This window comes from Rhinolophus hipposideros, assembly GCF_964194185.1.
Source record: "Rhinolophus hipposideros genome assembly, chromosome: 1".
NCBI lineage: Eukaryota > Metazoa > Chordata > Mammalia > Chiroptera > Rhinolophidae > Rhinolophus > Rhinolophus hipposideros.
This window is the reverse complement of record NC_138047.1, coordinates 5039671-5067412: the sequence shown is the minus strand read 5'-3', so window position 1 is coordinate 5067412 and position 27742 is coordinate 5039671. Positions and strand designations below refer to the sequence as shown.

The 27742-nt window shown below is 35.5% G+C and overlaps 1 protein-coding gene across 7 annotated transcripts in view; it reads right to left on the bottom strand.

Annotated features, from left to right (window-relative positions):
* Positions 1–27742, bottom strand: part of UPF2 (UPF2 regulator of nonsense mediated mRNA decay) — a gene marked incomplete at its 3' end in the record, with an annotated part of 98374 nt that overhangs the window by 7029 nt on the left and 63603 nt on the right. For all 7 annotated transcript variants that reach the window (XM_081050711.1, XM_081050714.1, XM_081050716.1 and 4 more), the window contains 10 exons: positions 26632–26748; positions 23393–23578; positions 21083–21286; positions 20009–20284; positions 17613–17796; positions 12350–12489; positions 10759–10863; positions 10357–10455; positions 6831–6998; positions 1492–1633 (listed from right to left, as the gene is read on the bottom strand). In XM_081050711.1, the coding sequence (XP_080906837.1) occupies positions 1492–1633; positions 6831–6998; positions 10357–10455; positions 10759–10863; positions 12350–12489; positions 17613–17796; positions 20009–20284; positions 21083–21286; positions 23393–23578; positions 26632–26748 (1621 nt within the window). The remainder of the gene's footprint in view (positions 1–1491; positions 1634–6830; positions 6999–10356; positions 10456–10758; positions 10864–12349; positions 12490–17612; positions 17797–20008; positions 20285–21082; positions 21287–23392; positions 23579–26631; positions 26749–27742) is intronic.

The window sequence follows — 27742 nt, the reverse complement described above, 5'->3', positions numbered from 1 at the left end:
GGTGAACTCTGGTAAATGTTCTGCCCCAGGAAAGCAAATAAAACCCGAGGGAGCTAGCAAGTGTATTAGTTCTGTCAGGTGGCTGACTAAAGAAAAACGACCATTACATATGGAGATGAGACGTGCTCTTCCACGGCCTATGGCTCCCCTTATTGCCAGTGTGGCCACACATAAGGGTCTTGTAAGGCAGTACAACAGTACTAGAAGCAGTATGGTACAATAACTACAAGCAGAGTGTTTGGAGCCAGACAATACTGGTTCAAATCCAGCTCTGCTACTTACTAGCGATGAGAATTTCGATTCAGTTTCCCTAAATGTAAAATGAAGATAATAATAAGCATTTATCTCACAGAACTGTTGTGAGGATTAAATGCTTTGAAAAAGCACATAAAACTGGGTCCAGCCCAAAGCAATCACTTATACTGAGTGTTAGCTATTATTAAGAATGCCGGGTATCAACTGGAAGAGGAGATTCTAGAAATGGGACTTAAAGATAGAAAACCAAGAATTTCTTTACACAACAATCTCTCGCACAAAAAGTAGTTCTCAGAACAGCTCTAAAATCTGGTGCCACAGAAACATCAAAAGGCTGTTTTGATGGCTCGGCCAGATGGCTCAGTTGGTTAGAGAGTGAGCTCTGAACTACAGGGTGGCCGGTTCGATTCCCACACAGGCCAGTGAGCTGTGCCCTCCACAACTAGACTGAAGACGAGCTGCCACTGAGCTTCTGGAGGGGTGGCCGGATGGCTCAGTTGTTTAGAGCACGAGCTCTCAACAACAAGGTTGCCAGTTCAATTCCCGCATGGGATGGTGGGCTGCGCCCCCTGCAACTAAAGTTGAAAACGGCAACTGGATTTGGAGCTGAGCTGCGCCCTCCACAACTAGACTGAAGGACAATGACTTGGAGCTGGTGGGCCCTGGAGAAATACACTGTTCCCCAATATTCCCCAATAAAATTAATAATTAAAAAAAAGGCTGGCTTATGAAGTGTGAATGAATTCTATACAGAAGGTTCCAGTTAATCCAAGAGTGCTGAGTATGTCTGCATGAAACTAGAATCCTAATTTGAGCATACCCTGGAATCTGAAGGAACATATAGGGTCCTCGAGATTGGGACTCCCAAATAGACAAAACAAGCTAATATTTGTTGAGTCAATTTGCTCACAGTTGACAACATGAGATGATTAAAACCTGACCATTATCTCTCCTACAAAAATAGCTCTAACAGTATGGAGACTGAATTAAGGAGTTATGATAAGATTATAATGAAATTTAAAATTATGAGCAAATTATGATGAAAATTACATTACTGTTATTGCCAAATAAGTGAGAGAAAAATGAACATGGAAAAGAATATAAATAATAATCAGCTACTCAGACTAAATATATACAAACATGGCATAGAAAGGTCGAGAACAACTTTGACACTACATTTAAAAAGCCTAAAAAGCATCAAAATTTACCACGTCTGTCCTCTAAGTGGTTTTATACCTTGATAATCTTCTTGTTCTTGCCGTTCATTGATATCTAGTGTGAGCTTTTTCATTCTCATCCTCTCTTCTTGTTCTGCCTGCTGCTGGTTCCAGTGATTTGCAGCAAGTTGGGAAGACATGGGCACATTAAGGATCTTAAACTGAGGGGGGAAAAAAATCACAAATGGCTTGAGAAACTCAAGAGAAAAAAATGATTTCAAATAAAATAGTAAGTAGAATTAAAAGCGTTGAAAACAACAACAGTGGCTTTCCTTTCCTATAAATCAATAAAGACAGTAAACTCCAACAACAGAAAGAGATAATGGTATTACCCTACTAGAGGCTCACTCGGGTTGGATGGGAAGTGGAGGCCATCAAGTTCAAGCTCCTGAGAAGCAGACGCTCATCTTTCTGCACTGTTGGGAGCACGCATCTAGCACCAAGGGGATCATTTTTCCATCCTATAGCCCCTATTATGCATGAGTAATTGTCAAAAAGGCTTTCTATAGCAAGCTGTAATTGGCATTCTTTTCATTTCTGTCCTCTGGAACCAGTTCTGCTCTCCTGAACTACCCAGAACAAATCTAGCCCACCTTCAGTACAAACAGACCTTCTTACTGCTGAAGACAGCTGTGATGTGGGAAAGGAAGACAAATTAAACAGCAGATCTACAAGATCTATTTCTCTGTTATGTGGAGAGTCCTTACCTACGGAATGTTTTTGTTTTTAGCAGGATGTCCCGGTTTAGGATTGTGCAAAGTAAGTGAACCTAGACAGAATCTATGAATTTACGGGCCATGGCTCCCAGAAAATTATTGAGTAAGCTTTGCAACTGAGTAATAAATGGAAATGTTTCATAACCTAAATTCTCTCTGCTGTGTATAACCTGCACTTCTCACTTACCCTCCTCTAATACTTTGGACCAAAGACATGTTGACTGAGGCAGAAAGGAAGGACTTAAGGAGCTATTATTCTCAGGATCCCACAACTCTCTCGGCTTGGTCTGTGCCTTCTGAATGCATGCACCCTTGAAGTTATTAGTAAAGCTTAACCCTGCATAAGATCTCTGATTCATTTGCGTTTGATTTGACAATTTGATTCTTTGTATTATTTCAGATGTCCTCTCTTGGTATTTATTCTTTTATGATGCATGTAATATGTTCCTCTTAAAATGTAATACCCAGAATACTAAATGCAAAAGGCTAGATGCACACTAAAGTGGAAAATATTAAATGTGGGTGTGAAACTATCTACAAAGCCAAATAACTACATTTCATTTATATCACAGCAGATAATTATCTCACATATAAAAATACAAATCTATCTAAGGCAGTCCATTTAGCTACCGGCCTAGCAGACCTCACCCCTTCTCCTCAATGAACTTAGTGGTCTAGTATGGACTCTTTGCAACTATCACTTTCTATTATACAAGTTCAAAACCATCTTTAAAAAAACAAACAAACAAACAAAAAATTTAGTGAGTTATATTTAACATGAGTACAGTAAACTACACATATTTTAAATGTACAACTTGATGAGTGTTGACAGGTGCATACACATAAGAAAACCTCACTGTAATAGATAATAGAAATAGTGAGTACATCCATCACCTCCAAAGGTCCCTCTTGTTCCTTTGTTACCCAGCTATTCCTTTATTTAGACAATGCTGACTGCTTTTTGTCACTATTGATTAGTCTGCACTTTCTAAAATCGTATATAAATTGAATCGTTCAACATGTACCCTATTTTGTCCAGCTTCTTTTTACACACAGATTCTGAGATGCATCCAGGTAGTCGTATGTGTCAACGGTTCATTCCTTTCTATAGTAGAGCATTACCCCCTTATGAATATACCACAACTTCTTTATCAGTTTGCTTGTTGATAGCATTTGGGCTATTTCCAGTTTGGGGTTACTACAAATGCAGTTGTACATTCATGTACAAATATTTGTGTGGACATGTTTTCATTTCTTTAAATTAAAAAAAGAATAGAAAAATGCTAGGAATAGAAGAGCTGGGAATATCTGATGTGTTTTATGAGAAAATGTTTTCCAAAGTGGCTACACCATTTTACATTGTAGTAGCAGTGTCTGAGAGTTCCGGTTCCTTCACATTCGTGGGAATACTCAATCTTTTTAATTTTAGCCATAACTTCTCAAGAGAAATCATTATAAATGAAAGAAACAAAAACACATTTTATGACCTGAGGCAAGTTTTACAAAAGGAATTTTTCCTTTTGTAAAACTTTATAGGGACAGAGAAGAGACAGTAGTAAGTAGAGAGCACAAAAGAAATGTCCCGACACCACGCTCACCAAGTGCTCTTACTATAAAGCTGCTAAGACACTTTTAAGAGAGATACTACTTTATAGCAAAATAGATGATAAAAAGATTAAAGCCACTCAAAGTAGATTTCCTGGGGCATTACAATGCCAATAAAGCAATATATATATATATATATGAAGCTACCGCATACTTATAGCTGAAACTGGAAAAATATATATACACGTATGTATCCAAATACATATATATAATCCCATTAATATGATAAACAAGTATCGATTACTCCAAAGGACATGTAAAACAAATCAAGACTCCTTATAAATGTTAACTGCAAAAAATGGGTGTTTACAAGTACTCAACTGCAATAAATATATTGTGCTTTTGTTTAAAACATTGTATTTCAATTCACTATCCTAATTCACAAATATTTAAATTTAGAAATAAATTATTCATGGCATTATCTTTCTTTCAGCTACTTACTTCATCAGTATTTTCCTAATGATTAGAGGAGAAAGTTTTTTCTGAGCATAAATTTGGTACAAAGAGATCTTTCACTTGAGAACTAAAGATTCCTATAAAGGCAACACATCTCACTTTTCTAGAAAAAATGTTGCACCAGAAGGACCAACACCCAAAAGTCAAATAAAGAAATAAAAATCAGAACAAACTATACTTTCTTTTGCAGACCACAAAATACCAGTGATGTTGCTTCAAATAATGTTCCTAAAATTGAACATTTTCCAAAATTCCAAATAAAATTTATGAGTTGAAACTTAATAGCCAAGTATTCTGAACTCTCATTTCATGTTTGCTAGTATTTTTTAAATGTTTCCTTAAAAATTAAACAAAATCTCACATTTTAAGAAATGAGGACTTCCACTCCTTTTGTATAGTTACATGGGTTACACAGTATAAAATCTATCCACTTTAAACTAAAAATATTCCTCCCAAGAAATAAACACATAGTCTTATTTTGAACCATACAATTTAGAATTTGGGACTGCTAAAATGAATTTATTTTTCAAAGCTGAAAAACTTAAGGTAGGTTTGAATATAATTTATGCCTACTCATTCTGAAAAGGTCCAATGGAGTGTACGAGTTGACTAAGGTATAATGAATTTTCACTGTGCCTCACAAAAGGGAGGGACAAATGAAAAAACTGATTATTCACTCTTGTGTAATTTGATCTTCGCAGAAATACATTTCTAGCCCGCTTGTAGGTAAGAATATTCAAGGCTCAACAAGTGCGTCCATGTAATACAAATGTCCAGTGCCTGCAGGGGAAAGGGAACTGAGGTTTATCTAACTGAAGTTGCCATGTATGCCCTTCACAATTAAAAACATTTTTTTTGATGCCAAAAAAATCTATGTTAAGGATTGAGGGCTTTTAAAGAAAAAGAGGATGAAGCAGACCTAAAATGTGATAACAGAAATTGAGAAGTCTAGCTCAGAGAACTTAGTCCCAAGAAAAGCAAAATCTCTGAACCTCAAGAATCCTGGTAACTGTGGTGATCTAGCAATTCCGGGTGCTCAGAGGAGAGCAGTTTTGCAGAGATCTCAGTCTAATACCAAGTTTACGGTCTTAATTAAAAAAAAAATCCCCAATTTTTCTAGGGACTGAGTGGAGGATGGGAGATCAGGGAAATGGCAGCGCTTCACCTTGGCCTGAGGGTGGGACAGAGCGAAACTTTCCTGAAAGCATCATAACCCAAGAGCCTGGGACGGAGGAATCGCCTGATGACCGGAAAGGAATTATGAGGAAGTGTCTGAAAGATACAGCAGTGCTCTGAACCTAAGTCAAGTTAACTATTAACATGAGTCACTATGTAAAGCCTTTCCAGCCCTCCAGTCCACATTCTATTTGGTACATACTTTTCATATCTCAAGATTTACTCTCCCTATAGCAAAATAATGGTATACTGTGCAACTCTGAGCCTTTGTGTAACAAGAAACGACGTGACGAAAGCAGAGATGAAATCAGGCATCGTCTCTGAGGACAGTGTATCCCTTCCACAGTAGATGACACACGTCCTAGAGGTGTTTCCTGATCATCCGTCTCGAGCAGCGGCCTCCCTCTCATGGCCTCCCCAGCCCCGTTGCTTTCTAGCCTCTGATTTTGCTTTATTTTCCTTCATAGCATTTTCCCAACCTGACATTACGTATTTCTTTATTGTCTGCCTCCCAACCCTAGAATTAAGGCTCCCAAGAAAGGAGGGACTTTGGTTGCCTGCCTGTATATTCTGCACACAGAACAGTGTCTGGCGCACAGAAAGTAAACAATAAATATCTGTTAGGTGACTATTAGAATGAGGGTGGGAGCCAAGTGTATTGAACTTGTCTATGAGAAGCTGTGGGAGATACCTTATTTCATAGAATCTAACATTCTATGAAGCATAAGATTTTACACACCACTAACACAGAAAAATGTTGCCAATTTTCACAAGATTCATCAACTCTAAAAGGCAGCTTGATTTCAGAAATGTTTTTACACCACTGGTAATATATGATACCTCCTAGAGTTGTGTCTGAGAATCAGGCCTTATTTTCCTCATAGCACTTTTCACCATCTGCAAATATATGATGTTTGTCTATCTCTCTGAGCAGGATGTGAGCTGTCAATGGACGAATTCCTAAAGTAACAGCTTAGTAGTCGGGGAAATGATTCTGAGGGCTGTCTGTGAGACAAGGAAAAGAAAGGGGAAGCAGTCTAAGGAGAACAGAGGAGGATTAGGGATCCAAAACAATGACTTTCAACAGAAGTCTTGGTAACTTGAGTTGTACCTGTCATCCTCCTTTCCTTTCCCACCCTGAATGCACTCAGGAAACCTTGCTGCTGAAAGTCAAAGTTATCTATATATTCTAATATATATGCATAAATTTTCAATGGAACTATCCATTGGTAAGTCAGATGTATCTTCTATATACTGGATCCAATTATTTCTCCCACTAAATACTTTAACTGTTTCCAACTCTTTCCCCTTGTAGGCAACAGAGAATTTAGAACAAACTCTCACCTTACACTTGATAACTAACAGTCCATTGTGAACACACAGTGGGCAGTGGGCAGTTTCATACCTGCTGTTTATTGCCTTTTCTCGTTAACATGACGAACGGCATGGTGTCTGCGGCCTCGGCCTCTCCTTCCCCACCACCAAGTGGGGGCCCTTTTCTCAGCTGGCTTTTGAGATGCAAGGGAATAGCAACATCAAGTTGGTGTACTTTAACAGATTCGCCACTTCGTTGCTTAAAGACAAAAACGAAAGGACATAAATACTCTGAGGTACACAAGGATCTATGTAAATATCAATTTCAAACAATTTATTCAGTGCTGTATTTCTTAAGACACAATCATTAGAGCCCGAGCAATCTTTCTGAAATGCAGATGAAACCAGAGTCTTCCCTGCTCTGAAAGGACTGTGATTTTGCCTCTAGTTATCCCTCTAGCATCTCGAAGCCCAAACACACAATGTTGTAGGTTCTGCTAAATTCCCGTTCCTCGAAATGTGCTGTTTCATTCATGCGCATAGCACACATCTTCCTTCATAATGATGTGACATAATTGCCTGCTTATATCAGAATTCCCCACCAGACTGGTGGGGTTTATCACCATATATCCTTTCCCTGGTATTCTCTAGCAATGCTTTAATCACAGCACGTTCTCAATATTTACGAATAAATGGAATCTATTAATGTTCAGGTTAACTTCCTGGTTGTTAGTATCAATTATTTTTAACATTTACACTAGATTTATCAACCAATTTATTTAAATAAACCCTCACTGAAGACTTACTGTGTTAGGGTTGGAGATATTAATATTAAAAAGACAGTCTCTACTCTCAAAGAACTGATAAACTTGTTAAGTGCGAGAGAGAAATAGATTAATTACTTACAATTCATCCGAGTTATGTACAGCCTGTGTTGGGGATGGAATGACTAGCTAGACCTGGTTGGGAATGGCGGGTGCTCAGATTGCATGAAAGGTTCAATAAAAATGGGACATTGGAATGTTCAAGACTTCATATGACTTCTTTCAAGCAAAGGGTCAGAGCAGTTTTGTGATATGGGGGGAACTTACGCAGGGGAAGAAGAGGTACAAAAGCAAGGACATGAAACAGCATTTAGGGAACTGCACCTAATTTTCTATGTTTGATGAATGGAGCACAAGTGAAGAAAAAGCTAAATATGATTCTTCAAAGATAAGCAGGTAATGCTAAAAGGCCATAAAAGTTTTAAAATTACTACAATTTAAACAGTCTTTTGATATAGGCTCATTGTGCAAGAGACTTGCAAGTCACACAAAATGGTAAAAAAAAGTAAAGTTTTATTGTTTTTGATTTCTAAGTTCCAATTTGTTAGAATTTGCTTGAAGTTCTCCCAGGTTCATAAGATTTATAAAGCTTTTTACTTAAAATTTGAATGGATCATGTTAGATGAATCTTGATTTGTAAATTATCTGTAAATTACATGTTGGGGTTCCTGAGGGTTCAAGCCTGAACCTGTTTGCCCCCTCTCTCCACACTTTACACCTGAGCGATTCATTTGTTGCCATGGCTATAAATATGCTCTAATAACCACTCTATTTGTGTTTCTCTTCTGATCGCCAGATATTTCCATTTTGATACCTCACAGGCTTTTCAAACTTACCGTGGTCAATGGAATGCCCACTCACTCTGCCCTTGTTTCCCATCACGGAGACTGACCAGTGGGCCAAGCTAAAACATCGAGTGTCATCCTTGACTCGTCCTCCACACCCCACTGTCCAATCAAACACCAAATCAATCCAATCCTTTCTTCCCCCTAAAAGCTTTCAAGTCCACACTTCTCTGCAGGTGTCCTGGCACTATCCTAGACAGATGACCAATCATGTCTCACGCCAGTTACCAAACAGCCTTCTGACTGTCTCCCTGACTTGTCCCAGTCTGACTCACCTCCACATAGGACCATGCCACTCCACAGGTGTCCCACCCCAATCACCCGTTCTCATGCTGTGCCAGCCTCCACAGACTGACTTTGTTCTATTAACACGGGCCTTCTTTTAGTTTTTCAAATATTGTAAGTTCTTGTTTGGCTCAGCACCTTTGACAAATGGTTCCCATATTCTCACAATTTTTCACCTAGATGGCTCCTTTTACCTGTCCTGTCTGCAAATTATGATCTCAGAGATGCCTTTCCAGATTCTTGTATCAAAGAAGGCCCTTCCCTTACTCTCAACCAAAGCACTGTTCTTTTAGTACTTCAGCATTTATTGCAATGTGAAATTATGTATTTGTTTAGTTGTTAAACATCTACCTTCCCCCTAAAAACTACATTCGGAGAGCAGGAAGCAGGTCTATTTTTATTTACTACTTTATGGTAAGCCTGTTGCAGTGTTAGGCACATAGTAGGTGCTCAATAAATAGTTGCCAGACAAATGAATAAGTGAGTGGCTACTGACTACATAAGATAGGAAAAGTTTCTTCACAAAGTAAACTGTTTATTATCTCTTCAAAGGATTATATTTTATTTGATGACTTCTGCTCCTAAATGACATGAATATATGATTTACTTCATAAATTAAAAGAACTTTCTATATGTACATGTATATATATACATATACATATATAAATATACCTATATGTATATATACACCATATATATGAAGAAATTTTAATATATGCAGGAAGCAGATTGGTCTAATGCTAACTTGTGCACACATTATCATAGTTTTTGGCCTTAGTAGCATCAATGAAAGTAAAACCCACTATTTCTTCTCTAAAGGATTACTCCCCACCCCCACATAAAGACTCTCTAATTCCTTCTATCTTAATAATAACCCTCCTCTTTTAGCTCTGATCTTTTTTAGCTACCTCCCATTTCTCTTCCCTTTCTAGTAAAACTCCTCAAGAGCTGGCAATATTTGTATGCAGTACCTTCACCTCCTCCCTTCCCATTTGCCACTGCTCCCACACTATGGGGTGTTCATCCCACCATTCTAAAAACAGCACCCTTCTCAAGTCACCCAAGTGTTTCACAACAGCTACTACGTACAGGGCTAAAGTAAACTGTCTATGGGTTTTACCTCTAACTACAGAAAAAGACAATTCTCTAAATTACTGACACGATAGAACTTTTCATGACATCCAGTGTATTAATGCCACCATATAAGATTTAAACATTAAACAACATTTCTTTAAAAGATCAAATAACTAATATTCCTTGAAGTATTTACATACCAGTTATTCAAATTATAAATCAAACTTAAGAATTTACTAAATTAAATTTCCCCAAATATTTATCTTCTACAAAGTGTGACTGCTAAACAAACCACAAGTAAAGGGTCTTAGAAATAGAGATGTGATTCAGAAAGAAAAGGCGGAGCGTGGTGCAATGAAATTACTCTGTTTCAAGTCTTATATTTACTAAATTTCCCCCACTCTATCTCAAAGAAAAGTGCAAATCAGGATGTGGGATGCAAGCATTGGCAGCTGCAAACCATACAAACTAGCAAAAAAACTGCTGCAGAGGCAAGTGTTTAGATAGTAGAGACACTCATATTAACTGGAATTAAATATGCTGCAATCGTTTGTATTGAGAAGATACTTCGGAAAAGAGCAACGTATACCTGAAGATTTTCTAGCATCATTTTATCCAGAGCTTGAATGAAGTCCTCATCTTCTACACACGGTACATGCTTCAGTCCACCTCCTTTGATCATTACCTCCTTATGAAAACAAAACAAAAACAAGAAATCAGACCAGAAATTTTAACTGTAATGTTTTGGATGGCAGAGCCTTTTGTATTAATAACTTGTTTAACGTAACTCAAAGAATGTGAGTAAAATATGTAACATTAAATGCAAAAAAAAACTTGTTAATAAAGAAACTTACTTAGGAAAACAAATTGAAAATAAATTTCCAGAGAAATACTTTTCAATAATCACAAAAAACAAAACTTCAGTGGCTAAAATTGCAATATTATGAAAATGTTGCACAATTTCAAAAAGCACATTTTCAGCCATACATACAGTATTTTCTTCATCAGTTTCATTTTCCTTGTTTGAATCTGTAAGGTAATCTGTATTCTCTTCCTCTTCTTCCTCTCCTTCATCCTCATCATTATCAGAACCCTCCTGAAATTGTGTAATGGTAGAAGATTAAAACATTTTGAAAAGGGTTACTACATTTTACAAAGGTGAAACTTCTACGTAATTGTTTATTATTCTCAATGTCAGAGCAAAGTCAGCTAAAACTATCTACCAATAGCTAAATACCAGTAGCTAAAACCCCATTCACTATTGTCCACTGATCTAATAATACAAAGCATAACCTTATGCTTACACTAAAACTATGAAAAAGTGCTAATTCTATGACTGAAATTCTATTTTCATTAGTGTTTTATTATTAACCTTATTCATCCTGCTTTTTATTTTTTTAACTTTCTAATTTAAATATATATAGAGAAAGAATAGCATAATGAACCCTCACTTACTCATTTCACAATTGAAAAATTATTAGCTAATGATCAGTTTATACTTTCTTCTATATCCCTAACTTACACCCACACCCCCAGTGTACCTCCAGATTATGAACCAAATCCCAGACATTCTATTATTTTAGTTGGAACTTTTAAAACTTAAACAGGTTTAGAAAAAAGGAAAGAATTAAAACTATTAGGTTGAATTGTATGAAAATGACATTTTGGAAGGTCCAAAATGGTAGAACAGCAATTTCATATGGTTTAGCCTAACAGTCATAAAAACAAAAGGGCATGTCAATAATTGTGGTGCATGATGAATTTCAGATTTCATAAACCATTATATCTGGGAAATACAAAGCGAAGTTCATTAATATCTAGTCAGTGGTGTGTGTTTTTTGTTATTGTTGTTGCTGTTTTTTTGACGCCCACAGGTTAAAAGTTCATATTCAAAAGTGAGACTAAGATACACAGGAGATCAATTTTTTTTCTTCAAATTGCTTATTAAGTAAAAATGCTAACAATAATGATGGATACATGTCATTATACATTTGTCCAAACCCACAGAACGTACAAAACCAAGAGTGAACTGTAATTAAACTATGGACTATGGGTGATTATGAAGTGTCAGTGAAGGTTCATCAATGTAACAAATGTCCCACTCTCCTGGGGGATGGTGATAATGGGAGAGGTTGTGCTTTTCTGGGGGATAGAGAGTACCTGGGAAATGTCTACACCTACCCCTCAATTTTGCTATAAACCTAAAATTGCTCTAAAAAATAGTCTTAATAATAAAAACAACCCTAGGATTAGTATTTACTTAAAAAAACACAACTCTTAATTAATCCAACAGTTTTATAACAGACATATACTACCATGTTTCCCCGAAACACAGATCTTATATTAAATTTTCCTCCAAAAGATGCATTAGAGCTTATATTAAAGGGATGTCATCCTGAAAAAATCATGCCAGGGCTTATTTGCCGGTTAGGTCTTATTTTCAGGGAAACACAGTATTAGTTACATTTACTGTAATAAAACTAAGGAGTTGACCTTACTTTACACATTAAGAAAATCTTGGCTCATATAATCAAAATACTCTTGTACAAATGTACCTATTTGCTATAAATAAAAGTTATCACCTCTTCTTCTGGCTCATTTACTTCACTTTCATTTCCAGATTGTTCTTCTGTTTCTGCTCCTCCTTCTTCTTCTTCATCATCCTCTTCAAGATTTTCTCCTTCTGTCATAGAATCTTTTGAATCTTTGTCATTTACTAGGCCTTGAAATGAGGAGAAAGTAGAAAAACACATTAAAAACAAAGGCAAGTTTTCATTATACCACTGCATTTAAAAGTATGCATTATGAAAATTCACAGTCATTTTCTCAGAATAGTAAAATAAGAATAGAATTTAAAATTATTTTGAGAAACATTTTTAAAAAAACTAAACAGACCTTCATTTTAACATGGAGCACTGATATATTTTTAACCATTAGCAAAAAGGAAAAAAAAAAAAGCATGTATTTTTCCTTGTCTTAGAGCTTCCAACAGTTTATCTCAGTCTCAAAAAAAAAAGGGCAAAAAGTAGCAGCATATTAAGGTGCCACTGCAGCCACATAAGATGCACTATGGTCACACTTTTTAATCAAACAATATTTCAACAATCTCTAAAAACTCAAAAATATAAAATTTTGTCGCTTGAGTAGAGAAATCACATTTGGCTATCAATTTGAATGTCTGCAAATTAAGACTGAGGGAAAGCGGCAAAGCCACATGGTGACACGCCTAGCAGCTGTGTCACCATAGAGCATAGTTTTCCCTTCAGCAACAGCACTCTCTCTCCTCCTAAGGAAACTCCCTGGCTTGAATTTGCTTCCACCTCCCCGTGTTCATCCACGTTTTACTGCCTGCTTAATTCTTCTTCATTATCATTTGAATCCCAAACTACTATCTCTACTTTCCACATGCACCTAACATGGCCTCATGGGATCTGACTCTCCCCTGCTTTCTCCCAAGCCTTCTGCTATGGTGTCAGCCTCTTCTCTGTCATTAATGCACACCACCTTGTGATCTGGCTCATAAATACTCTTCTCAATATAGAATAGCCTTCAATATGCATTTTCAAATCCTGCGCATTCTTCAAGTACAGTCTAAGTTTTACTTCCTGCGTAAACTGAGTACTTGATCCATTACTTTTTGCTCCTACAGCACTTGGAGAATTTATCATAGCACTTTACATTTAAGGATATGCCATGTGATTTTTTAAAAATGATTTCATGTTACGTTAGATTATAAGACCCTTAAAGGCAAAGAATTTGTTTTATATATTCAAAACTTATCAGAGGCCATATATTGATAAATACACAGTAGGTGTTTAGTAAATACTTGTTTATTCACAGAATCTTGGGCAATTAGAACAGAAAGAAATTTTACAAAAATGGTGTGATTTATGATTTCACCTTTTCATTTTATGAAGAATACTGAAGCCCAGAGAGTTTGAATAACCCAACCAATGAAAGTCAAAAATTACTCCAGTGTCTTTAAGTCTAAGCAATTAAAAACTGACAAAAATATGGAAGTACAGAGTGATTAAAGCAGGTACGTTCAAGTTTGTAAATTTAAAAAAAACTGAGAAGACGGATGGAATTCAGAGATCTATTTTAAAAGGAAAACAGTACTGAGAAAAAAAGTTGGTGTCTCAGATTGAGATTCCACGAACTTAAATATTTTCTACCTATTACTTATTAGTTTTCAAGGATACAGATATAAATTTTATACATGTAAATTTTACTTATTTATAGGGACTTTAAGAAGCAAAATGTTTTCAGTTATCAAAGGCAAAAGACTGAAAGTCAGGACTGCGTAAATCTAAGCATTCTCAGTAAAAACATCACAGTGGTGATAAACTCACGTGGCCTGAGATATCATCACACCCTTCCTTGTTATACCCACTTAAAATACGTGTCATGGAAAGAACTGTAATATATAATAAGTAGCTTTGGTTTGAAAGCCATACTTCTAATTCGTAAGGAAAATACGCACTATTTCTAACATGTTTTCATTTGCCTTGCAAGTTAGTTTCAAAAACAATTTATAAATACAACATTTTGCATTTGCTAAACTATACAGCATTTTAGCATTTGCTAAAAACTACTTAGCTGCTGACCCCTAGGTCACTGTCAATCTAAAATATGTAAATTAGGGGTATCCCAGTTTTGGGTACCCCCTCTCGTAAGAGAGCTGTACTTTCACTTTAATAAAAAAATCTTTGCTCCTCTAAAAAAATAATTAAAAAAATAAAATAAAATAATGTAGATTAAAATACATATTAAAGAACACAGGGATGACAAAATGCCAAATCCAAACAGCAAAATATTAAGATATGTATGTGTCAGAATTAAGTGTACTTGGGGATCAAAATCAAATACCATTGTCTTGAATTTGAGGTGCTTGGTGCCTCAGCTTTCCTGTTTATAACAGAGATGGTAATAATTGTACTACTTCCTTTCAGATTGTTTTCATGTACATTTCTCTGTTTACTAGACATGTTGAGCATTTCCCCTACAGACTAACACACCAAAAAGAGCAGAGTCCTTGAATTCTGGAGTGACAGCTTAACCTAGTGTTTTGATTTAGGCTTTACTTAACCCATCTGTCAAATATGAGTAACATTACCTTCCTCTTAACAGGTAGTACTCAATAAAGACACCAAATTCCTCCCTGCCCTCCTTTATTTGATTATGTCATGTTCATTTATATATTGGGGTATTCAATTCTATTATCAATTTGCCTGTGCTCTTTATGTAAGTGCTAATAACCTGGCAAGAAAATTATTTCCATTTTCATTTAATTTTAATTTTTTATTGTATAACAGTTTAAACACCTAAATCTGTCTACACATGTACTTTCGTCTATCATTTTAAAGTTTGGGAAAATTAACACCTCCTCAAATATTTGATAATCAGATCTATTTTTAACTTTTAAAAATATTTAATTAATCCATCTGTAGTTTGATGATACAAGATGTGGCTTTCTATCAAGTTTCCTCCCAAATGCTCACCTGTTGCCCTTATCCTATCCTTAACATTGCTCGTTCACCATGTATGTAATACATTGTTCTGTATTTAACTGGTGCTACTTCTGGGTCTTTTATTCAATCCTACTGATTTTATTTCTAATTTATGAAATGCACTCTTTTGCTTTATAATGTAATTTATTCTTATGGCTTCATTTCTTTTTCACTTTTATTTCCCTCATTTCTGTTCCTTTTATTATAATACTACCTAAAACTTCCAAACCAGAATTAAATAATATTGCTTATTACCATTTCAATTTTGTTCTTAAAAAGAATGTCTTAACCAGTAATTCTACCTATTCTGAGAAAACCAAGATACACACAAAAATAACAAAAGAATGTTATTTATAGTGGTGCAAAATTGGAAATATCAAGTGTCAACAGAATTCAATAAATTATGGCACATTCATACAAAGAAATATATATAGACAGTTTTAAAAAACATAAAGATTCAGAAAAATATTTTATGGAAGAAATTCCATAATGTATTAGTGGGGAAAAAATCCAGTTATGAAACTGTAAACATGAAATAATTTTAATAGAAGAAAAATACATCAAAATGTTAATACATAATTATCCTTGTATATGGAATATCAGTCATTTTTGTTTCCCTGGTGTTTTTCAAATTTCTACCATAGACATTTACTACTTTTAATAATCTTAAAAAGATTTCAAGTAATTATAAGGGAATGTTTTTAGCGTTTTCCCATTAAGTATTATGTTAGCACTGCGTTGCTATAAAACTAAAATGAGATACTAAATTTGCTAAGTGCTTGAACACAAAAAACTATCAAAGGCATGATATTATATTATCTTATGGGTTTGTCAACAGGAAATAGATTTAATACATATTTATTCATGTAGATCTTCTTCCTGATATTTAGATTCTAAAACAGGAGGAAAATGGGACAACATGGTAGCATAATGATAGCTGCCACCATCTTTAGAGTTTCATTAGCAAATGGTGACACATTTTTCCCTTCCCATATTCTAAACAAAGAAAGACTCTTCAAAAGAAGCCTGAAGTCCTTTAACCTTTTGGTCTACGAAGGACAAAGCACACTGGCTCTTTTTACAGCTCCCAACCAGAGTGTCAATCTAGTATTCCCTCAAGCCCTCTACACAGAGAGTACCATTCCTGAAGGTTTTCGGGAAATAAGGCTAAGACTCAACTATTCGAAAGCATATAAAGTAAATGAAATCAATATGTAGAAAAATAAGCACTTTGCTTGAAAAGATCATTTTATACAATTAGAAATCTGAAAAGGAAAACAGATAATTGGAGACAAAGTTCAAAGAGCAAAAAGAATCACATATGTCTTTATGGATTGAGTAGCAGGAAAAGTTAGTAGTTGCACAATCAGGAGATCCTTTAAAAATAATGCTTAACTGGATGACAGCAATCATATTCTCCAAAAGAGGATTTACCTTTGGAGAAAGAAATCCTATTAATATGCTGGATGTAATATAAAAGTTCTGGACAACAAAAGTCACAACTGCCTTCACCACGAAAAGTGGTTCTTCAGATATGCAACGTAGTAAGTTTACACAATTGGTATAATTGGTGAAGATAAGACCTATTGACGGACTTATGGGTACCAAGTCCCAGCAGGAAAACAAATACTAACTTAAAAGCCTGAAAACATGTCGTCACTTTGAAATGACTAAAATGAAACATGCTAAGAAGTACTGGCAAATAAACCAATATGGCTACACTTCATTCCTATTGTTTCCACTGACAAAGATAGTGGGATCCGACAGTTCCAGGTGGGAGCTAATCAAGAGCTAACTCGTCTTCCAGAACAATCTCAGAAGGATACGGAGAAAGTAAAAAGATCAATCCTCCTGTAGCACGTCTGATGCATTTTCTCTAGTCCTTACAAACAAAAACAACTCTCCTAGGGAGTCTGAAATTCTGTAGGATAGTTTCAAACTTCTAACAGGTACTCCCCTCCTATAGTTTCTAGCCTATACTGTCTAAGGAAATAATGCTTGTTGAAACTATGTATTGTGTTATAAGAGATGCTTTAATCAAAAATAGATTTTTGTATGAGCAACCGAAAATTCTAGAATCAACAGAGGCCAACAACATTGTGTTTTTTCCACTATCATTTGCTTCAAGTCTTACATGACTATTAACCTCCAATCTGGGATTTAATGAAATAAAAAGGTATATTACCCAGGTCTTATCTAACACTATTACGTAACACCCAACATCGAAAATAAAAAGTATACAAAAGTAAATTCTAATTGATGACATTATAAAGCAAATTCTAGAAACAATCTGCCAAATACCACCTTCATTTTCTCTCTGTAATTAATTGCTTACCTAGTTTTATTAAGAATTCTCGTTCCAAGTCTTGTACCTGCCTGATGGATTCTTCCAGAGAATTACAGAGTTTGATCTTTGGTCTTAGCAGTTCTAGTGTATCACTGATCATGTAATCTATGTCAATAGGAAAAGGATGGTCTTTTGTCCAAACCTCCAAACTTTTCTTCCACCAAACATAACGCTGATAACAAATGAAAAATAAATTTAGCTATAAGAAATTAATAACAAAAATATTTTAAAATAATCTGTATTGTGATGTTACCTAGTTATAATAACTAAGCTAAAAAGCTGTACAAGACACCTGCCATTTTTATTAATGGTCAACAGCAATGATCCTATTCCAATTATTTCCCTCTATCTACACAGTTTCTAAGTCATTTGGTGACTTGAATTTAAATATTGTTTTATTACAACTGTCATAATCTTTTTTTAAAGGCAAGGAAAAATTATAGATTAAATACCAAATAAATATTCAGGTACTGAAACAAGGCAGAAACCCCACTCCCAAACCCCAAACAGGGTTTAAATATTTAATTTTACGAGCACAACTAGATTCAAAGCCATAGTTTTTATAAATTTTCATTATTTCCCCTATGCCACCTGGTTTGATTTTTACAAAGGTCAGTTCAAGTATGTCAAAAGATAGGTTTTTAATATATAAAAGTAATTAATCAACAATCATTTATTGAACACCTACTGTGTATATGGCACTATTTAGATATTTTCCCTGTCTTCTCCTCTCCTGGTTCCCTCATTCTATTTTGTACTTACAATTCATAAGTTAACATTAAAGAGCACAACCCCAGAACTTACTTGTCTATACACAGGTATTCATCTGAGTGCTTTACTCTTCCTGTCCAGTTTGCCCTAAGTCCTTGCTACTCCGAAGTGAGGACCTCACTGAGGGCTTGTTAGAAATGCACGCCTAGGCCCCCCCCTTAGATCAACTGAATCATAATTTGCATTTTAACAATATCCCCAGGTGACATATTTGTACATTAAAGATTAGAAGCACTACTGCTGGTGATCCTTTCTACCTGGTCTTCCAGCACATAACTGTTCACTCTATGTTCTCGGCAGAACGCACTGACCACCTCATCTCCCAGGCCTCACTCGCTTCTTACTCCCATTCCCCAGGTTTATCCCTGCTCCACATATCTGTCTGTTAATCAATGTGGAAAACTATTTTTGTCTCTTCCTGCTCCTGGTTATTTCTGAGTGGCTCTTTTCTCTCAGCCTGGGATGTCCAAATGAATGCATGTAAGGATTCTCTTCTGAAAGAGATTCCACTTTGGATGCTAACAATTTTGCAACAAAACTCTGGTTTTCAATATAGGCAGTCTCCAACCTAAGGCAGTCCTTACAGACAACAGGGAATCTGACTCTCAAATCTGCAGCCCCTTCCCCATTTTTTCTCATTAATTCAGAAAATAAGAGAGTAACAAATTGTCCTTTCTTGCAACAGTACAGTGTTAAGAGAACGTTAACAAACTGCTCTTCCTCAAGGGTATTTACCCGACTTAACACCAGCCACTATGTGGATGTATTTTTGATAACTCAAGCTGTAGTTTTAAACTTATTTTCTTTATCAGTGGGTGAGTGAAAATAATACTAACAACAGTGATCATACAGAACTGAATGGTACTAATAGTACTTTATTTCACTAACATCTGGAGAATTTGATAGTTAGCTCTATTCACCCAAATCAGTACTTATAACATTATATTTTATGGAAAATAGTGATTGGGTTCCAAACAACCAACCTATATTAACTTTTGGAACACCAACTTTACAGAAGTTATAGAATCGGTTAATGTCTCGGTATTTGTATCTGAATTTAATTTATACTGTACTTGTTCTAAATCATAAGTTTAGATAATTATCTGAAATTAAGATATGAAAAGCACAACCCAAGACTTTACCAGTGAATGAACAAATATTTTTCTGTGTTAAAAATAATATATTTCCCCCAAAGTGAGTTTTTTCCTTTAAAAATATTAAATCATTTAGAAACAACTATTTTAGGGGTAAAACCACAACATAAATGAGTGAGAGGAATGTTATCAAATGTATAAAAATCACAGGTAATTCAATCCATAAGTTACTGTAACAAATATCATAATTCATAAATTACTTCACCAAATTTATAAACTGCACCAAAAGAATTCAAAAAATTAATGGTCAATCATTATCAATCCTAAAAGTTAAATGCAATTAGAATGTTTATATGATAGAATTCATTGAATTTTACTTTTAAATCTCTAAAGCATCCTTGCAGGATGCAACTTAATTATGAACATGTATAGGAATGCTACAGGGTTTCTTATCTAATATTTTTGCAACACAAGCAATGCATTAAATGAAGCAAAAGCTGCATATTTCAGTTTATATACCTGAAAATACACAAGGAAGCAATCGAGTTTTCGTTTACTGGAACCTCTGTCAAAGTACTGGCCACAGGTATCCAAAATCGTGCACACTAGTCTAATTCTGAAAAGGTGCTCAGGAGGGTCCAGTGAACTTGGAGAGCCATCAGGGTTAACACCAAATGAAGTAAAAGAATAAAGAGTTCTAAAAATAACAGCCGATTCCACCATTCGGTAATTATAAAGTTCCCCCAAGAACTTGGCACTGCTGATCCGTCTCTGATTAAATTTAGGTTGATTTACCTAAAGAAAAAAGAAATAGATTTCCATTAAGAAATAGTAATGTGTTTGAAAAGAGGTAAAATTCCCTTTTGTCACTTGACAGTATCAACTACTTAAAGAACACTGAACAGAGAAAAAATAATGGGTTCTTTCCTTCTTTTCTAATAAGGCAGTCACTTTTGGGTGTCCTTTTTCTCTCACTAGGAAATGGCTGTCTTTAAAATGTAAACCTGCTAAGAGGTTGGCTACACAATGAATACTATTGTATTTCACATGCCAAATGTTTATCATACAACAAATTACATAAAAAGAACACATTAAATATTAAGTTTAGTATTAAGCTATTATTAAATGAATTGATAGTTTATAAAACAATTAAGATGTAATTGTCCCTATCAGCCCCACATAACTTATTTTCTCTGTAATTCATAAATTAAGGAAACAATACGCCTACAGAAAAGAGGAATCTGCTTATAGAAATTCTTATCAAATGATTATCAACTCTTCTAATAAATTTATAGATTCCTACAACTTGAGTCCCAATAGTGACCCAGAAATAAAAATTTATTATACTTTTCCAAAACAAGCTTAATTGGACTTAAGAAAAAGAGACAAAAAAATGTCCCAGCATTAGCCTGAGAGAAGACTAGGAAATCTAACACAACAAGGTTTATTTAGAAACCGCTAGTTCCAATAAAGTAATAGCAAACGATACCACATGGGAAAGGAAAGTTTTCAAATTATTATTTCAACAATAGGATTTAAAAGTTAAATTTTCCACAAACACCAATTTGGTGATTTAAAGAAAAGTCTTGTTACCTCCATTCCTAACCGAATATCTTCTAAAACGCCATCCACAACATGGATCCCGACATCCTCTTGGTAGAGCACCAGGCCTGCTAAGAGGTTGGCTACACAATGAATACTATTATATTTCACATTCCAGATGTTTATCATACAACAAATTACATAGTCTTTCACTTCTTGGTCCTGCCAGGGTAACTTTCGCATCTGTCTCAAAACCTAAACGAAGAGAACTTTGTTACTTAAATTACTAAGATAAGGACATAGTCCAATGCACCCAATAACATATTTTATTATGATCATGTAGATAAAGAACTTTTGAAATGCAAAATACTTTATAGATCCTCTATCAGCTTTTTCACTTTAGAGATAAAAATATGAAAATTTTCTAATTATTGGCAAAATTTATTCACATTTTCCCTACATCTTTCCACGATGACCTCACATTTCCTACAGTTTCCAGGTCTTCAATCAAGCTAACAATATACACTCATGTACTAAGGTCACTGAAAGAAATACCCAAGGTTTATCAAAAATAATGTTTTCTTCTGTGCATTGTTTGATGCAAATAATCTCAGACACTTCTTTTTATAAATAAAAAACTTCCACTGGTTGAAAGATCACTTAAAATGGAGAACACAACATCAAGACTGACATTACACAGCATCCTATTTCCTCATGTGTAAAAGAGGGATACGAAAAGCATTTGTTTCATAGTTTGTTGTAATAATTAGACAAGTTGAAACACGTGAAATACATAGGAAGTGTGTGGCACATTATAAGTACCCTCCCCCACAAAAGTTAACTATTACTATTTCAGAAACCCTACTGGTAATGGCATAATCAGCAGAGCTCTACCTATAATCAAGTTCTTTCCATTCTTATTCTGAAAGCCAATGGATACAATCGGCAGATTACCAAGTGTTGCTTTCATCTCTATATCCACAGTCCATCTTTCAAACGCTAAATATGTCCTCATCAGCTTCACTGCAAATGTTAAAGTCGTCTCAACTCATGAGTATTTCAGATTTTTCAAACTTTTAGCCCCTTGTAAAGCAGCTTTGAAAATCCTTATTGGTTTTTAAAACAACTACTGTCTTTGATTCTCTGAAAGTTGGTTTCAATTTTCAAAGCTGCACTATCATTCCTTATCACCTTCTACCCTGCCCCATATATAATACATGAATTAATTCCTCCTTATAGGTTTCCTCTGTCCAGAAGTTAATTTGCTTTATTCTTTCTTCCTAAAAAGAAAGAAGTTCTACATTGTACTATTACAACTAGAGTTAACCAAAATATGTTTTTGTTCACTATATCTTACTAAAAAGTGAAGTTTCTATCAAGATAACTATAATTATTAAGATAATACATCAAGGGTTCTTAACCTTTTCTGGAAATTGACCCCTGCTGAAAAATCTAAGGAAAGCTACTGACCATTTCTCCAGAAAAAGACCCAGAGGTTCAAAATTATGAAATTTCAGAGGGTCATGGGCCTCCTAAAGCCCATTCAAGGTTAAGATCCCTTGTTCTGAAGCAAAATATTTAAAGGCAAATTCATTACAGAACATCAGAGACAAAGTCATGGTTCCAAATATACCAGGGGTGCCAAAAAAATGTATACAAGTAGACACTTTCAGTGTTGCTCAAGCAGCAGTTCACCATAATCAGAAGTGTCTGGACACTGATTGTAACCACTTTGAGCACCTCTTGTAATTGCAGACGTCAAACGTGACTTGTGTTCATTTTTCGTTATCGGTATATATTGAGTATTATATAATTTTAATACAGTTTTCCTTTCTTAAAATGTGTACACATTTTTTTGGCACCCTCTGTATATATAGGGCATCAAAATTCAAGTTAGAATTACCATTTTAATTTGAGTAAGAAGTTATTATCATAAAAGGAAAACAAACCCTGTCTCATATATTGTGTATCATCATATGAATTCCTTCTTAGGAAGACTTGTACAGTCAATCATAATGGAACCTGGGATCTAATCCCACCTCCCCTAAACTTCCCTGATGGGTCTTTAATTAATTGCTCTGCTTCAATTTCTCCATTTACAAAATGTGAATAATGCAAGTTACTTACATTTCTTATCTATACTTTGTGGGGCACTGAAGCAATTTATAAACAAACTGATCTAGAGAAACTGAGTATACGTTCCTTACCTAAAATAATTTAGTGCATAGGCTAGAAGGAAAGTGCACTGCTCATAATACTATCGTTATTAGGATGATAAAAAATCCAGTTGAATATTATATAAGCTTAGCACTACCAGAAATCTCAAGTTGACTATCACTCTATGATTGCACTGAGATTTACCTTCTCAGTGGTAACCTTGGAGAGATCCTTGTACAAAAGTTTCCGGACATATTCCTGGAGAGGAGGACGTTTCTTTTTCACTGTTTTTTCAGCTGGAGGTGGGTTGCAGTAGTAATATGCATTCTCTACCATTGTGACATATCTTGCATCGAGATGCATTGCTTGTTTCTTTCTCATCATTTGTTCCTAAAATTAAAAGTCTGCATTAGTCAAAATACTTTCATTCTAAGGTTTCTTCATTCCTACAAAACTTCTATGCTCAGTGATAAGATTTTAGGATAAAGGCCTAGAAAAGGAAAAAAACAATCACCAGGTATTTCTAAGCCTGTACAGGCACACTAATTGCTATACTACTAATCAATTTTTTTAGAACAAATCAATATACAACTACTTGGACTTAGGCAGTGTCCAATACTCCAGAGAACTTTGCTACAAATGTGACTTATAACTCTACCCAACTACCTGAATTCTAAGTAAAACAGGCTCATGTATATGAGTGGCTGAAATTAAGGACCAAGAATTAAATACAGAGATAGCTCTGGCTCTGGCTGTACCACACAGAGCTGAGAATAAACTTATTCTCAGGGCTTGTGCCATCTAATGTTGCACCACAGAAATCCAACATATCTCTACAGATAAGAATACTAAAGGCTCCCAAGGTCTTGTAACTTGTCCACAGCCCTCAGCATCAACTCAGAGGGGTGATTAAAAACAGAGATCTAGTCAATCATCATCTACTTCAGGCTTTCTCAATTTGACATTTTGGATTGGCTAATCGGGTGGGAGGAGGGGGCTGTCCATACATTGCAGGATGTTTTGCACAACCCTGACCTCTAATTCACTAGATGCCAGTGGAGAACTACCAACTAGTTGAAGATCTTCAAATAGTACTCCTAATTCTTAAAACAGCATCATACTAACAAAGCGTTAAGGTTATTGAATTTACTCAGTCAACAAGCATTTTTCCTGGCACTTACTATGTGCTGCTAGGCACTACGCTAGGTGCTAGGACTTGCCAGTGAACAAGACCGACGTGGTTCCTACCTGCATGAATCCCAACATTCTAGTGCAGGAAGATAAACAAGTCAGCAAAATCTTTTCAGTAATAACTGTGATCAGTGGTATGAAGGAAAACAAGGCACTAAGAAAGAGAGTCAAAGGGAGCCTACTTTAGGTGGGGTGGGCTAGGGACCACCTCTCTGAGAAAGCCACATGTAAGCTATTATCTGAAAGATGACAAAAGGTTGAGAAGAGTCATGGGGAGAGCATTTGTGGCAGAAGCAACAGCCAGAACAGAAGCTCGGAGGAGAAAGAGTGATACATTATAGGAACTAAAAGGCCAGCGAGTGGCCAGCAGGGAATGGCGTGAGGTGAGATTTAAGAGGTTCGAAGGGCAAGTTAATACCAGACACTGCAGACATGGTCAAAACTCTGGGATTTAAGCGTGTAGAGGGAAACTGCTGGGCTCTGTATAATTTACTTTGTGCCCACCTTTCTAGTCTTATCTGCAACTGCTTGACATGATGCACCTCTCTTCTCTGCCTTTAAGACTCAGATCAGACTCTAAAATAAATACTTTTCCCAGGAAACCTTTCCTGACATAACAAGACTAGATTTAGCCTCTTCTAACTACACCCATAATGCCCTACGCTTACCCCCATCATTATATTGCATTTACCACCATGTATTCCAATTGCCTATTTACTCCTCTGACTTATTAGACTGTAATCTCCATGCGAGCAGGGATTACCCTTTCTTTATATCCCAAGGGTCTGACGTAAGAGTTGGCACTCAGTGAACGCTATGAAGCTGTTAGGGAAGATCTTCCCTGACTCCTTCAGTCTGGCTTCAGCACGCCCTCCACGAGCCTGTCATATTCTCTGCATCCCTCTATTAAGGTACGTACAACACTGTGTTAAGAGTTAGCACTAGATGTGGGCTGCTGTGAGGGTGGCAACCACATTCCATTCTTTGTAGCACCTTCCTAACCAGCCCCAAACTGCCGGACATACTGGAGGAACCACAGAAATGCTACACATAAATAAACAAAGCTTCTCTCCAGAAAGCAAGAGAATCAACTATAAAGGCTAGCTGCTGTTCCTATAAGAGGGGAAAGATTCACCTAGTCAAGAAAACCAGTCAGGCAGGAAAGGACCCTGGTTTCCAGCAATGCAATGTTCACCCATACTACCGCAATGAGTACATTTTTTTCCCCAGCAAAAAATAAATATAGAGGATTCAATGTTATAAGTAACATATAGACATTAAAAGCTAAGCTTTCCTGGCATCTCTATTACATTTTTATATACAGTATCTCGTCACTTAACCGTACCAGCCTGAGCCAAAGAGGAGGAAGAGTTTTCTCCTTGTTACAACAAATGTTTGTACTTGGAATGACTATTGTAGGATTCATGTGATAGAAGCCCAGAGAGAATTTGGAAATCAATTCCATCTGATGGCCTTCACACTAAGATTTTTGTTTAATTAGAAATACATTTTCATGTTTCTTCATTTTAAATATCATCAGCTGAGTATTCAGGCTCACAACTAGATTATAAGAAAATAACATCTAGAGAAGATGTTCAGACTTCCAGTTCAGACTTCTGTAACAGCGCCGCCGATGTACTACGCCTACGCCCAGGGGTTCCTAAAGCAGAGCTCTCCTGAACACCACCCCCACCCCACTACACCGCCTGCCCAGCCAAGGCTGCAAGCAAATGTATGCATATCATCAATAAGCATGAGAACTTCATTGCTTAACAAACTTCATGGCCATGTAGCCTCTAAATTGACTTAAGTAACTTCTCTCTCAGGTTAATTTTTTAGGCTTACATTTTATGTTTTTTAATTTTCAAGTTAATTTTATATTTTAAACTTACAACTTACATGCTTATGGCACATTAACAACGGCTTCTTTGAAATGTGCCAAGAACACCCATATAGACGGCACTGACACAACGTAGTATTAAGAGTACCTGCTTATTTGCATCATCTGTGCAAGTTATTTTCCGTTAAACTTAATCCCCCTTCACAATATTGTTAACTCACTGGAGCCAAGTGAGAAAAATTCCACTGGCTCTCCAGGAATGGCAACTGATATGAAGGGATGTTCTATTCCAGCTGAGGTAGAAATGTTTACATTTATATGGCAGAGCAAGATAAAAGGTGCTGGTCAATAGTTTTAACCCTTGAAGTACATAAAGAAGCTCAAGCTCTTGCTAGGATTCTCAAGCACTTACCAAAAGTACACTGGTCCTCAAGTGAGATTCTGGAGATCTGAAAAGAAATCTTCCACATGTTTCCAGGAGGGTACATGCCATTTCAATATGGTGATGGGAAAAGTCTGATAGAAGCATCTGTAATAATAATAATGATGATGAAAAACGACAAAGACAACACTGCAATCCTATCAGAGAAAGTGTTATACATCTAATATGTATAACAACTTAAAAACATAACTATAAAAAACAAAAGCTAGTCTATTTTAGTTTAACAATCTTCACTGCTGAACATCTTTTGTGTTCAGCCATAAAACTTTTACCTAAAACGTCAATATATTTAATGTCTTTCCTTTTAGATAGATATATGGAAACTAACATCAAAGCTCTCTGAATTTCTTTAATGCTATGTATATAAACATATGTCACATATATAACTAACATTTTCTAAATGGTTTTTTGCTTTTGGTTTATATAACATTTACTTTTAAAATTCTGATTACAAAAGGCTTACTGTATAAAATTTACAAACACAACACATTACCATAACATTTTAGTATTTATTCTGTCAATCTTTTCTATGCATATTTTCTAAACTAAAACAGATTCAGACATATCACATCATTTAATAACTTAGTTTTTTTGGCTAACATGAGCGTTTTTCCATGTCCTTATTTATCCTTCTATGGCATGACTTGAAAAGTACATAGTACTGTATAACATGAACTATGCTAACTCTTAATTGATTCTCATTTATTAGACATTCACGTTGCTTACAGTTTCTTGCTATTGTAAACAGTGGTGACAAATATCCCTATAGACAAATCTGTGTACACATTTATGATTATTTCCTTAAAACCAATTTATAGAAATGGAATCTGTGTCAAAGAAATGTATGTTCTTCCTATACAATTTTAACATTCAGTACAAAGAAATACACAAATATGTTTAAATTGTTCATGGCATAATTCCTTTCGATTACAACACCAAGAGAACTTTCACAATCTCTCTTAAAATGCTGTCCAGAGTTTCCCCAAATGTACTTTGTAGTCTCCTGAGGTGCTCCAAGTAGATTTAGGAAACCTGACCCCTTGAATATTATTTTAAATATTCTTAATAAATCATGCAGTAA